A 14,430-nucleotide genomic window follows, 5' to 3' on the forward strand; every position below is an offset into this window, starting at 1 on the left:
TAAAAACACAGCCATGGACAAAGGTGGGGGCAGGTCCCAGCCGGCAGAAGATGGCAGAGTCACACGGACAGCTCCAGGCTCAACCCTGGTTGAAAATGCGAGGTTGGGTGCCACAACAAGTATGCCTGACAGTAGTGACACCACCCTTGGGACAGCCCCACCAGTGCCACCCACCACCACTGCCAGCATCACTGCTCAGCAAGGCAGGACAGCCCCACCAGTGCCACCCACCACCACAGCCAGCATCACTGCTCAGCAAAGCGGGACAGCCCCACCAGTGCCACCCACCACCACAGCCAGCATCACTGCTCAGCAAAGCGCAGCTGCATTGGACCACAGCTATCATACTGCTAAGCCCACCACAGACCTGGACATGGACCTGGACATGGATATGGCTTCTCCCACCACAGAGAATGGGCCTGCAGAGCTGCTCCTGGGGTTGTCCACTCCTATGGCTGGAGCAGCTGAGCCAAGCACCAGTGATGCCACCCCATCGGCACGCTCTGCCCTAGGCAGCAAAAGACCTACAGCAGTGGCTGTCACGCGTATGGTGTCACCCACAGCTCCAGAGCTGGTTGTGACACCTTACCTTGGCCTCGCTCACAGCACTGCTGAGCCAGATGTCAGTATTTCCTCTCCTGTCCCTGGGAACACCCATCTGGTGGTGGTGGCACCTTCTGTCACCCCCAGCATCACCATCAATGGTCCAGCAGTGGGAGCAGGTGATGCCAGTCTCAGCAGTGCCTCCGCTCCACGCAGCCCCCGTGCCGCCATGAGGCCATACCCTGAGGCCACTGATAGCACCCGCGACCCCGGCTTGAGGGCTGTCAGCCTGGCTGCTGAGGATGAGACCACGGCTGCAGTCTCCTCGCTGGCTGTTGGCCATGCACACGTGTGGGAGACTACAACTGTGTCCCCATCAGGTGCCGGGAGTACCACTGCAGCCAGGCAGACCCCTCCCAAGCCAGCAACAAGCATCACTTCTCCCACAGCCATCAGCAACCATGCCATGGGACAGCCTGTGAGCATGTCACCTCCTGGCTTCCGAACATCTCTAGGGGCACCTGCCTGGGGGAAGAAAACAGCCATCACTGCAGGGAGCACCACGGCCACCACTGCAGGAAGCGTCACAGGCACCACTGCAGGCAGCACCACGGCCATCACTGGCAGCACCACAGCCACCGCTGCAGGGAACACCACAGCCACCGCTGCAGGCAGCACCATGACCACTGCTGCAGGGAGCACCACAGACACTGCTGCAGGCAGCATCACAGCTGCTACAGCAGGCAGCACCATAGCCACCACTGCAGGCAGCACCGCAGGGAACACCACAAGTACCACTGCAGGCAGCACCACGGCCACCACTGCAAGGAGCACCACAGGCACCACTGCAGGCAGCACCATGGCCATCACTGCAGGGAACAGGACAAGCACCACTGCAGGCAGGAACACAGCCACCGCTGCAGGCAGGACCACCACAGCCACTGCTGCAGGCAGCCCCACAGGCATCACTGCAGGGAGCACCGCAGCCACCGTGGCTGGCAGCACCACAGGCACCACTGCAGGCAGTATCACAGCCACTGCTGCAAGGAGATCCATGGCCACCACTGCAGGGAGCACCACGGCCACTACTGCAGGGACCACCACAGCCACTGCTGCAGAGAACACCACAAGCACCACTACAGGCAGCACCACAGATGCTGCTGCAAGGAGCTCCATGGCCACCGCCGCAAGGAGCACCACAGCCACCGCTGCAGGTAGCACCACAGCCATCACTGCAAGCAGCACCACGGCCATCACTGCAGAGAACACCACAAGCACCACTGCAGGCAGTACCACAGCTACTGCTGCAAGGAGCACCACGGCCACCACTGCAGGGACAACCACAGCCACCACTGCAGGCAGGATCACCACAGCCACTGCTGCAGGCAGCCCCACAGGCATCACTGCAGGGAGCACCGCAGCCACCGTGGCCGGCAGCACCACAGGCACCACTACAGGCAGTATCACAGCCACTGCTGCAAGGAGATCCATGGTCACCGCTGCAAGGAGCACCACAGCCACCGCTGCAGGTAGCACCATGGCCATCACCGCAAGCAGCACCACAGTCTCCACTGCAGGCAGCACTGTGGCCATCACTGCAGAGAACACCACAAGCACCACTGCAGGCAGCACCACAACTACTGCTGCAAGGGCCCCCACAGCCACCGCTGCAGGCAGGACCCCCACAGCCACTACTGCAGGCAGGACCCCCACAGCCACTGTTGCAGGCAGGACCACCACAGCCACCGTTGCAGGCAGCCCCACAGGCATCGCTGCAGGGAGCACCACAGCCACCGTGGCAGGCAGCACCACAGGCACCACTACAGGCAGTATCACAGCCACTGCTGCAAGGAGATCTATGGCCACCGCTGCAGGGAGCACCACGGCCACCGCTGCAAGGAGCACCACGGCCACCACTGCAAGGAGCACCACGGCCACCACTGCAGGGACCACCACGGCCACCGCTGCAGGTGGCACCACAGGCACCACTGCAGGTGGCACCACAGACACCACTGCAGGTGGCACCACAGACACCACTGCAGGTGGCACCACAGGCACCACTGCAGGGACCACCACAGGCACCACTGCAGGGACCACCACAGGCACCACTGCAGGCAGCACTGCAGCCATTGCTTTTGGCAGCACTGTGGTTGTTGCACCTACAACCCCAGCGAGCCCAGCCAAGGAGGTAGAAGTTCTCCCAGCCCCAGGCACCACATCACTGGTCACACCACCAGCCACCACCAGCCCTGTTACCACCCCAGTTTCTGCCTTTGGCTCTCAGAGGGGATCAGCCACAGCACCAAGCACACCTGCCCACACCACCACCGGCCACAGAAATCCTGCCCCTGAGCCCCAACCCACCCACGGGCTTATCAGTAAGTAGATTTTATTCTTTCCAAGCAAAGAGCAGGAGGGGGTTGTCAGCCAGCCAAGCACTGTGATGGCTGAGGGTGTAGCCCAGCCTGGGGAGACTCATCTACATTGCACATCAGGCTGCCAGATTCATGGGGAAAGGTGAAACTGGCCATCTGAGAGCATCCTATTCCACGTTAAAAACTGGTTAAAAAATGGGTTGCAGTCTGTCAGAGCGCTGGTCTGGTTGGGGGCGTGGGGTGCAGGCACAGCATCCTGGCAGCAAACAGGTGAGTTTACCCTGGCTGCAGGAAGGATGGAGTAGACATTAATGTTTTTTTCACTTTTTGATTAATGTCCTGCCTGTGTCAGTGCCAGCAGCCTCGCTCTACCCCTTCGGCATGGAGGGAAGGGACCAAGAATGCGTCCAGAGAACGGTGGATTTTAACTCCCCCCTGTTCAAGCCAGAGATTGGGTTCCCCTTTGGAAAGTCGCTGCACGATGCTCTCTATGTGAGTTCCCCCCTTGCTGAACATGTGAGGAATGTGCAGCCTCTTTGGTAGAAAAAATCCCATGAAATGGAGCAGAAACCAAATTTCACCTGAATGTTTTGGGTTTTTTGCTATTTAAAATGGCTGATTTCTGCTTCCCCATGGAGGCTAAAAGCTACCCCAGAGGCTGCCTGGGATGTCAGCAAACAATGAATTATTTTGGTTAGTTTACAGATAACGGACTGATCATTTTCCCACCCACTGACAACTACGTCCCCTCCAACCCCAACCCACCTCCTCAGGGCTTCAGCGGCCAGGAGAGTTTGCCGATGGTGGCTGCCTTTTGGGATGACGCAGATTTCTCTCAGGGTGTCGGCACCACCTGGTACCAGGTCAGGGTCACCAAAGATGTTCTCCTGGGAAAGCCCAGCTCCCAGTTCACCCATTTCACCCTCTGTCTTGCCAACTGGTAGGAGTACTCCACCCTCAGCTCTACTAAAGATCCCCTTGTCCATGACGTGGAAGCAAAGATTGAGAAATATCTGAAAACCTCCTACGCAGCAAAATGGACCTTGAAAGTGACATGGGAGAAAGCTCCAGCGTACCCGTCCCAGCAGGATGACTCTCAGGTGAGCAGTGGGGGACCCAGGTGATAGAGGGGACTGCCACCAGTGGCAGCTGGGGCAGGGCTGGGCTGCTTGTCTCCCACAACTTGTTTTGGGTCTCACCACTTCAGTCTGCACTGTGGGGAGAGCTGGGGAGGCTTTGGGGGTGCTAAGGGGGTGTCCTGGATTTCTCCAGACAAGTACCTACCAGGCGGTCCTCACCACCGATGGGAACCGTTCCTTCGCCCTGCTGCTCTACCAGGATGGCGGGATGCGGTGGGACTATAGCAAGCTGGCTGCAGGCAACGTGCTGATCGGCTTCTCCAGGTGCTGTGCATGTGTGGCTGCATTTTGGGACAGCAGCAATTTCTCCCAGCACTATGTTGGGAGCATCAGAGACATTATCCTCAGGAGAGCCCAGGTCCCACCCACAGAGCGTCCCTGTCCTGTTTAAACTGCCTCTCCTGCAAACCGCAGCAGTTCCCACCCCAGCTGGTCTACGGGGAGTGGAGGAGGGTTGTGTTGGGAGGGTGACCCCAAAAATTCTCTCCACACAGTGGTGATGGCTATGCCCAAAATAACGAGCTGACTCAAAAGCCACCAGCTGTCAAGTACCGACCCGACCAGTACAGCAGCGCTGGCACCGGTACGGCACTGGGGGACCCCTTGGGGTGGGTGGGGATGGAGGGAGTGGCGTGCTCTCTGCTGGCATCCCTCGTACACATCCCTGCAAGGTGATGGGCCAGCAAAGCCACTGGGCAAGGGCTGGCCGCCAAGAGCAGGGCACAGGTGCCCCATGTCCTGCTGTGGCTTGCCACAGCCACGCTGGCTCTAGAGGGAGCCTGGAGACCTCGTGTGAGGTCAACGGCTGCCGACGATTGTCCCCACGGGATCCGCGCCCCGCCCCCCCCCCCCCCCCCCCCTCCCCCCCCGGCCCCAGCACAAGACGAGACCCCGGCCAAGCTGTGCTGTTCTCTGGTTGCTCCCCTAGACGTGCGTGGGCTGTGGATATACAGGCTGGACAGTCGCTCCCAGGTGAACTACAGGCTGCGGTGCCTGGCGTGGCTGGAAGCGGAGCCAGCGCCAGGCGCCTGGAACAGCCAGCTGCCGCCGTGCCCCTGCTCCCAGCCCCAGGCAGAGCTGGACCCCCGCTACCGCCAGAGCAGAGGTGCCAAACGCCGCCCCCCCGGGGCCAGCCGTGGGGTGGGGGGATGGCAGGGTGTCCCCTCCTGCTCTGGGGGTGGCCATGACCCCCCCGCACCATTTCAGGCCCAGTGGACGGCTCCATGAAGATGCTGCGCACTGCATCCCCCAGCCCGGCTGGAGCCGGGGTGCGGTGCCTGTACCAAGACGGGAGCTTGCTTGAAGGCTGGCAGGAGAGAGCATGGAGCCTGCCCATCCACCCCACTGCGGGTAAGTGGGCACCAGAGCTCCCTCGCCCTAAAACACCCCGAGCACCGACCGCTGTGCAGGCGCAGCAGGGACCCCGACACCCCCCAGCACCTGTGCACCTTCCTCTGCAGACAGGGAGCTGGAGGCATTCGACTGGTGCTGCCGGCGCGTGGGGAAGCCCCAGTTCTGCACCAGGTTTGCTGAGAAGAGACCACGGGTTGGCTGCGAGGGATATGTGCCACCAACTCCCGGTGAGTCCCCATGGCTCTGTCTCCTCTGTGCCAGGGTACTGGGTGGATGGCACGGCTGTATGTGGACCCTATGCATTAGCCACGGACACACAGCATCCCAGTGGGGACTGCTGAGCCCAGTGCAGCACTGGGGGCTGCTCTCCTCTGTGCAATGACACCAGCATTTGCTTTTCTCCCTCCCACCAACACGCTTCCATCTCCTTTGGACCCCAGCTGTTGCCTTCGGGGACCCCCACATCACCACCCTGGATGGACTCACCTACACCTTCAACGGGCTCGGGGACTTTGTCCTGCTGCTGGCCAGTGATGCCGTGACCAGCTTCATGCTGCACGGGCGCACGGCCCAGACCGGCGCAGCCCAGGCCACCAACTTTGTGGCCTTTGCTGCCAAGTACATCTCTGCCACCACCACAACAGTGAGTAGGAATGACCTGGGTATCAGTTTGAGCTTCTAATGGGAGAGACCCATCTGGCAGGTTGGGCGTCATCTCTACATCACCTACAAGTGGCTGGGACTTGAGGACCATCTCCTTTCCTCTTCCTGCCACTTCCCATGACCCTAGCAAAGTGTTAGTAGTGGTGGGTTGGACTAAGACAAACGGAACACACCTCTAACACCTTTAGCAATCTGGCCAGCAAGGGCCTGGAGCTCTGCAGGAACATGGTCTGCTCTACCGTTGTTGCCCCACACCCTTTGCCCTGACCACTGCTCTCCTCTGGACACATTAGCACAAGCACGTACATTTCCTTGCTTTGCAGAATTGCTCCCCACACCCGTTTCAGTAAGCAAAGTCTCCTGGCGTCAGCAGAAGCAGCTGTTGAGCAGCATGAAGAGGGGGCTCAGGGGCTGGAGCCCACCAGCACAGCTCTCCATGCTGCCATGGTCAGCCAAGCAGCGGCGGTGGCCTGTGCATGCCCCGTGCCAGCAGTGATGGGGGACACCTTGCTGTCCTCTTCTGTGCAGCCATCAAAGCTGCTGTATTGTGTATTGCTGGGGTGAAGAGCACACCAGCACAGCCCCTGGGGCTGAGCCTCTCTAGCAGGGCTGGAGGGTGACAGGGTTTAGCTTGAGCGTCCTCAGCATGTGGGGACAGCAGGAAGGGACGAGCAGAGAGGCTGACTGGGACATTCACCATAATTTTCAGGTTGAGTGGACCTTGGGGAGCCAGGGTGACATCCAAGTCCTCCTGAATGATGAAACCATCCAGTTTTCCTATTCCCAAGGTGAGCAGGAGGTACAGCTAAATGTTAAACGTATCTGGGGTGACAATGTTAAATGTATTTGCAGGGAGCGGTGTCCCCACCCCATGGGGACCGGCCCTGCCCAGCACAAGGGCAGCCATTCTGAGCTCCATCAAACATCTCCCACCTGCACCCTGCCTCTGACGCAGCTGAGGTGGACGTGGAGTGCTCCCTTCCCCAAATTCAGGGGCATCATTTTAGATCCCAGCCTTGCGTGGACCCTCCTTCTTGTGCTTTCCTTCTCCTGCAGACATGAGTGCCGAGGTATACTACAGCCCTGGTGTCCTGCTGGTCAACACCTCCTCCATCACAGCCGTCTTCGATGGGGCCATTGCCGTCTCCATCTCAGCCAACTCCGGGATCCTCAGCGTGGTCTGCAGCCTGCCCGATCGGTACCGCAACAGCACTAAGGGCCTTCTAGGTGAGGATTTCTGGCACTGCTGCCGAGCTGGGGTGAAAAGTCTCCTTCCCACCCTAAAGCAGGCTGGAAAATGCTGGGGGAATGTGCTTGTGAGGATAGGGACAACCCCTGGGTCTAAACTAAACACCAGCCAGCACCAGAGAGGAGGTCAACCCCAGCGTGGGGGACTCCAGTCCTCTGGTGATGCTCTACCAGGTGTGTGGGACCACGACCCTGCAGATGACTTCCAGATGCCGAATGGTACAAGCATCCCTGTGAACAGCAGTGAGGAGGAGATCTACAGCTATGGGATGACCTGTAAGTCCAGGCTCAGGATCCACTTTGACAATCCCCCCATTCCTGCACCTTCTGGCCATGCTTTTGCTGGAGACATTTAGAGACTTGCCTGAGCAAAAGTCATGCCAGGGAAGCCCTTTGGTCTCTTCACTGCTCTGTGGAAATGAGCCCTAAAATATAAGAAACCTTAAAAACCCAAGGCCGTACCCATGGTGTGCTCTCTTGCAGGGGCTGCTGGAGAGCACAGCTTGTTTGCTCAGCCTATGGACCCACCAGTACTGAACTTCACACCCATCTTCTTGTCTTGGCTGCGGCAGGAGAATGAAAGCCAGTACCAGCTGGCAGCCTCTCAGTGCCACAGCAGCAAGGAGTGCATCTACGATTCCCTGAGCACAGGGGACATGGCCCTGGGCCTGGCCACCCAGAGCCTCGCAGCCGACTTTCAGCAGAAGAAGACAGTACTCAGTGAGTGGAGCAGATCCCCATGTTCAAGAGGGCACAGCTTGGGAAACCAGTCAGTGCCCTGCTCCCTCCCTGGGCTCTCTTGCTCCGTGTGAGGCAGGAGAGAAGTCACCAAGGCCTTGGAGTTGCATTACCCAGCTGGCTAGTATCCAAGCCTGGGAGATGTCATCATGCTGTGCAACATGAGGTCCTTGTCAGTGCGTGGCCACGGCAGCACGTGCCTGGGGTCCTATCCTCACCAGGAGGGACTCAGAGCTTAGGGGTGCCAGGGCCATGTAGCAAACAACCAGCTGTGTGCTGGGCTGCTCTCTCCTCAGGTGCCTTCCCTCCTGTCATCACTGGTGACCCGTCGCTCACTGCCTTCAGGACAGACAGGGTCAGGAGGCAGTACCGTGCCATGGGGGTGGGTGCACGCTTTGTCCCCCACCTCTCGCCAGAGCTCAACATATCGGGTAAGGAAGGAGAGATGGGAGAGCTGGGATGGGATGGGTGGGTACCAGCCATCCAGCCCCTTTGCTCTGCCACCTCCTCTAACTCCCACCTCTCCCCCTGGCAGAGAGCGGGACCCTGACGTGGGAGCCCCGTGGGATGGCCCCACTCACCATCAACCTGGAGGCTGTTGGATCCAACAACCTCTCTGCCCTCCTCCAGCTTCGCTTCACCCTTTGCAGCTGCAGCAGGAGCCAGGAGTGTGACTACAGCAACACCGTCACCCTCGGGGGGGTCCTCCCTGCAGGTAGTGTGCCAGAAAGCTCCTCCGGTGCCACAGTGTCTGTCCCCATGCCAGCTGTCTTCTCTGCCCACCCATCCTGCTCATGTCCCCTAAGCCAGTGTCACCATCCCCTTCCCAGCTGGCAGCCTGCAGGTGCGAGGGCGGCTACTCGGGTCCCTTCTGCCAGGATCCTCCAGACCCCTGTGCCCAGGGATGCTTCCCCGGCGTGGGCTGTGACTCACACGCTGGCTGTGGCCCCTGCCCTGCTGGCCTGACCGGTGATGGGCGGCACTGCTCAGGTGACAAGGGCTCACCATGGCCACTGGGAACGCGGGGTGCCTGCAGGATTGCCTCAGCTCCCGGTGCCATGCTGCATTGCCTCAGCAGATATCGATGAGTGTGCGCAGGGGACAGCGTGCCTGGGGAATGCCACCTGCACCAACACAGTGGGCAGCTATGCCTGCTCCTGCCCAGATGGTGAGGAGGGTGAGTACGGCACCCTGGCAGGCATGGTCCTCATCCCCATCACCCCCCAGCCCTCAGTGCAAGAGGGCTCCTGTTGGACCCAAACTGGCCGGAGAGAAGCGGGAGCTGGCTGAGCTCTGTGCCCAAGCCCTTGCTGTCCTTACCAGAGGGGACCAGAGTCCAGCTGCCCCTCATGCTCCCAGGCTACAAATCTCACTAATCCACTGGGGAGGGAAATTTCTCCTGTGCAATTTTTCTTTTTGAGAAAAAAAAAAAAAATCTCATCCCATCAAAATTCCAATGCATATATGGAGGTTGGGGGAGGCTAAAATCTAATCCTGTTTTCAGACGGCTGTGGCAGTGTTGGGGTGATGGGTTTTGTTCCTGTTCTAATGCAGCAGGCTGGGATTTCATAAGGGCAAAAGGCTCCAGCTGGGAGGAGGGCTTTTCCTTGAGGCTGTGAATTCATACTAAAGTCTTAACACATTAAAAAGAATACAAAACTTGGAATAAAGTCATTACAGAGAGGCTGGGGATGGATCAATGTGCTGGGGTTCTTCCCCTGCAGCCAGGCTTGTCCCTCCACCTGACTTGAGCTTCCCATCCTGCAGGCGAGGGGCCAGGCTGTGGCTCAACCTGTGGCTCCCGCTCCTGCCCCACGGGCTACTGCAACAACGGGGGACGCTGCCACCTGCACCCCATCTCCTGCACCCCCACCTGCACCTGCCCCCCAGCTTTCACCGACCAGCGCTGCCTCGTGGCAGGAGGGGATTTTCAGCCGCTGCCCAGCACAGGTAGGTGCCTTGTGCCCAGTGGGGGCTGAACCCCAACCCTGCTTGCCCCAACCCTGGGATGCCAGAGCCGCGGCTGCGGCTTCCCCTGCAGATCTCCCTCGGAGAAGTGTTCAGCTGCTGGTCAGGACACTGCGAAATGCCACTGTCGGGGAAGTCAACAGCACGGTAAGTCACCAGGGATGGCCTCGGGGAGGGGGACGCGCTGGCACTTCAGGAAGCATGGCAGCTTGGGGTGCCTGTGCCTCCATGTGCTCCCCTCCTGTGGGATCCTCAGGGATCCCCAGTGGATCCGCAGGGCTGGAGGGAGGCAGTGCCAGCCACATGATGCCAGCTGTGGCCGTGGCCATGTGCCAGGTCCCTGGCTCATGAGCAAAAGGCCAGAGCAGCCCTTGGAGCTCCACTGCGGTGCCTGTGGTGCCCTTCAGCCTCTCCCCGTGCTGGTGCAGTCCTGCCCTCCCCTAATGCCCACCTGCTCCCCCCTCCCCCCCCCCTCCCCCGACAGGTCTCAGCCATCCTGGGCTCCCTCGAAGTAAAGGCTTTCCAGAGCAACACCAACATCACCCAGACGTGAGTCAATTGTGGAGCAGCCCTGTGCCCAGCCCAGGGAGCCAGTGGGGCAGGGTTAGGCATGGAGCCGCAGGGTTTGGGACACAGAGGGCATTTCCCTCCACCCCAGAATCTGTTTTTCCAGCCCTGATGCTGATAAACCCTTGGAGACATAAGCCTCATGGCACCTTCTGTCTCCTGCCTCATCCTTTCTTTACCACCCTCCAAATGGGGAAGTGGAGGCATGGGGAGGCTTGGCCACGCTGTGATGCAGGCTCTGCCAGCAGCCCGGTCTTTTCCCTGCAGGACAGACAGCGATGGCTTCACCTTCATGGTAGTGTCCAAGTTTGCCTATGACAGCCGCAGCACCATCATCCAGTTCCTGAACGAGGAGCTGCCGGGGGCCATCACCGCTGCCTTCAACAGCCGGCGGAGGCGGCGGGAGGTGGGCGCACACCTCCTCTTCCAGCGCCTGCACCAGGACAACATCACCGACCTGGTGAAGCGTGAGTTTCTCCCAGCACCAAGCTGGAGAGCCTCGAGGAGTACTCCACTGTCCCCATCATCTGTGTGCCCTGGGGTTTGGGTAGTGCCCGTGGGGGGAAGCGGGTGAGCAGCAGTCTGCATGCCGGGTATGGATCCATCTCAGGGAGACCTAGGAAAGCATCAAGGTGATGCTACCTCATGGCTGAACCCATGCCTTCCCTCCCCAAGTGACAGTGGCTGAGCTGAGGTACTATTTTCCCTGCGGTCTGTACGGCTACAAGGGCTACCAGCTCCACTACACAGGGACCATCGGCTTCATCTGCATCTCCCCTTGCAAGACCGGCTACTGCCAGCACGGCGGCCAGTGCCAGCACTTGCCTGAGGGTCCCACTTGCAGGTAGCAGCAGTGCTGGGGGTGGATGAGGCCACCCAGCATGGCCGCTTCTTCCCACGGCATCACCATTCCTCCCTCTCCATTCACAGCTGCTTCCCCTTCTCCATCTTCTCCCCCGCCGGTGCCCGGTGCGAGCGGCTGGCCATCAGCCTCGCTGCCTTCCTCGGCATCTTGCTGGGAGCCCTGGCTCTGCTCTGCCTCCTGCTCAGCACCGCTTGCCTGGCCTTGTGCCTCTGCCGCAGGCACCGCCACCAGCACCGGGGGTGAGCCATGGGCTGGACCTGCACAGGGGTGGGTGCTGTGGGTGCGGCTGGGAAGAAGGTTAGATGTCAGGAATAAAAACTAGTTTAAAATCCATCTCTGGAAGACCCATGACTGGTGGGACCCACCTGGCCTGGGCAGGGGGAGCCTGCCCTGGGGAAGGGTCTGGGCTGGATGATCTTTTAGCATCTTCCAGCCCCTTTCCCAGTCACCTGCTGCTCAGGGCTGCAATGTCAGTGGGTTGAACATTAATTTCCCTTTTTCCCTCATGTCAGGGAGTATTTGCATTTCTTCATCATCCCACCCAGCACTCAGTTGCAGATGGGCTTTCTATTTAATTATAATTTGAATACCACCCAAATTATTTCCACTGCAATTCACATTGGTCTGGAGCAAGGAAAAGGTGGTTGCAGGACTGGACCTTGCCTTCCAGCAGAGCAGGGGCATAGCAGATGGCTGACAAGGTGCAAGGTTAGGGTGGAAACACCAGCATCTCCTTCCCTCCTCCCCAGCCCTTGGTCCCGGCGTGGCATCCATGCTCAGGGGAATCTCAGTGCCCCAAGCCCCTCTGCACCTGTCAGAGCTGTCCCCTGCCCCTGCTGCTGGCTCTCTGACAGCCCTGGTGCCAGAGCTCTCTGGGGAGCGCCGCTGTTCCTTCGCACTTGTGGCAAGACAAGAAATTGTGTGTGCCAAGAACTGGGGCTCTTCCTCCTCTCATTGTCCCATCCTGCCCCCCCACTCAGTCACTGCTCCCCTCTACCATCCGACCCAGGCACCAGGACAGGACCAAGCAGGGGCTTTCCCATCCCCACCCCAACATGTTGTTCCCTTTTCGCTTCCCCCCTCCCAGGGCCAAGGAGACCTTCTGGAGGACACAGCCCTTCTCCTGTGAGTACATCCCTGCAATCCCCCACCACCACCCTGGCTCTGCTTCACCCCAGTCTTCTTCAGGCTCTGCTCATCTTCCCCATTCCAGCTCTGATGATGGCAGGAGAGCGAGCAGAGCCCACGCTCTCCCACTCCCTGGAAAGGTGTTGGGAACCACAGCTCCAGGCCATTGACCCCTCTGTCCAGGTCTGCCCAGGGGTTGTACCTGCGAGGGGCGAGGGTGGGGGGCTGTAGGCTGGGAACTGATGTCCTGATCCTGTGCCTCAAAGACGCTCAGGAGCTGTGCCTCCTCCTGGAGCATCACGGATGCTTTGGCTGCCGTTAGGGTCTGCAGCACTGTCTGAGCTTGTTGCAAAGAGCAGAGCCCATGCAGCCCTGACAGCACGGCATGGCCTGTCCCTCCTTTACAGATAAGGATCCAGAGACCCCACATCAGGCCCCCGAGCCAGCCCCCGCAGCATCCCTAGCCTGCCACCAGCCCTGCCCCACCGCCTCTGGGCTCAGGAGGACCCAGTGCTGCTGCTGGCCCTGCCACTCTCAGGCTCTCCGGCAATGGCACCCGCACGGAGGCAGGGGACAGGCAGCTGCCTATTGCAGTTGTGGGAGGATCCGCTCTGGAGGAGGTGCTCTATTTTGAATGAAGGATGTGGGTTTATGTTCAGTGGCCAAAGCCAGAAGATTTCACCTTCCCCTGAAGAGACAACCGAGCTAGTCCCCGAGCATGTCTGCTTTGGGGTATGCTCTAGTGCAACGTAACTGGACCCAGAACAGCCACGGATAGCCCAGTCAGGTCGGGCAATGAGCCATTATAACCCATTAGGTGTTGCAGCACTCTCCAAACTAGCCAGCTGCAACAAGGTCTTTTACCATCACACCACAGCATACTCTTCACGCCAGTCCCTCTGCTGCCTTCTCCTAGTCTCTCCTCACCCAGGGCACGCTTCTTCTTCCTCCTCCTCTCTCTCTCTTCCTTGACTGCTCTCTCTTCGTTGGCTCTCAACCACTTAACAGAACAGCCACAGCTGCACCTTATCCTCATCAGCCAACCCACGGCCCCTGAAGCCATCCCACGGCCCCTGAAGCCATCCCACAGCTGTATATTATTGATGTTCATTAACCCAGCTTCATTCCTCTACAATTAGGAATAAAATAGAATATATCAAAAATGATGGCATGCTTCTAAGTTGCCTGCACCCCATGGTGCCTGTGTGCCAGCCCTGCTTCCCCATCACCAAGCTCTCAAGTCCCTGCTTTCTGCTGGTCCTGTCCACAGGACCAAAGAGGAGATGGATGTAGCTTTTTTTGTTGCTTCATCTCCTCATTCCCCTTGCAAAGCTGTTCTCCTGTTCTCCCCAGGCACTGCTCACAGTGGTTTAGATCATGCAGGTCAGGCTGTGACCCCCCAAAGCCCACAGCCCTTCACCCAAGCAGGATGTTTCAGATCCCAGCAGACCCCAGGTCCAGCCCCTCTGCCCTAGAACCTGGCTTAGCTGCAGGCTGTACGCTCACAGCACCAGCACCAACTCCAAGGGCAGAGGCATCCTGCAATCCAAGCCTGCCCTCACCACCACCTCCCACCCCAGTTTAGCAGAGGACAGGGCTGCTGCAGGATCAGCGATGCTCAGACCCCTTGGAGGCTTTATTGAACAGACAAGATTTGACAATGATTATTTTTTTTTTTAAGAAAGGCAGGTGCTCTCTTACACACAACAAAATTATTTTTCTTCCAACATTTCTGATCATGAGATTGCATTTTGCCCTCACACCCCCAGCAGAGGTGTCAAGCTGACTGGCTTGATCCAGAGAGTTGCCCCTTCTCCTGGGCACAGGGCCTGGGAACCACCTG

The 14,430-nt window shown here is 59.2% G+C and overlaps 1 protein-coding gene across 1 annotated transcript; it reads left to right on the forward strand.

The window, feature by feature from the left end:
• Positions 1-373: 373 nt before the first annotated feature.
• MUC4 (mucin 4, cell surface associated) lies at positions 374-13,785 on the forward strand. The gene is made up of 31 exons (XM_040613569.1): positions 374-1,262; positions 1,311-1,541; positions 1,698-2,003; positions 2,061-2,178; positions 2,404-2,921; positions 3,271-3,410; positions 3,617-3,781; positions 3,863-4,018; positions 4,191-4,321; positions 4,552-4,640; positions 4,986-5,162; positions 5,264-5,407; positions 5,518-5,637; positions 5,851-6,053; positions 6,783-6,861; positions 7,130-7,300; positions 7,496-7,597; positions 7,805-8,041; positions 8,356-8,490; positions 8,595-8,761; positions 8,866-9,049; positions 9,138-9,236; positions 9,827-10,009; positions 10,101-10,174; positions 10,512-10,576; positions 10,862-11,061; positions 11,270-11,438; positions 11,525-11,698; positions 12,547-12,584; positions 12,673-12,770; positions 12,995-13,785. Exons 1-31 carry the CDS (start codon positions 374-376, stop codon positions 13,049-13,051), a joined length of 5,619 nt encoding a protein of 1,872 aa, XP_040469503.1. The 3' UTR covers positions 13,052-13,785.
• Positions 13,786-14,430: the final 645 nt, after the last annotated feature.

The sequence above is a fragment of the Falco naumanni genome, chromosome 13, assembly GCF_017639655.2.
Source record: "Falco naumanni isolate bFalNau1 chromosome 13, bFalNau1.pat, whole genome shotgun sequence".
NCBI lineage: Eukaryota > Metazoa > Chordata > Aves > Falconiformes > Falconidae > Falco > Falco naumanni.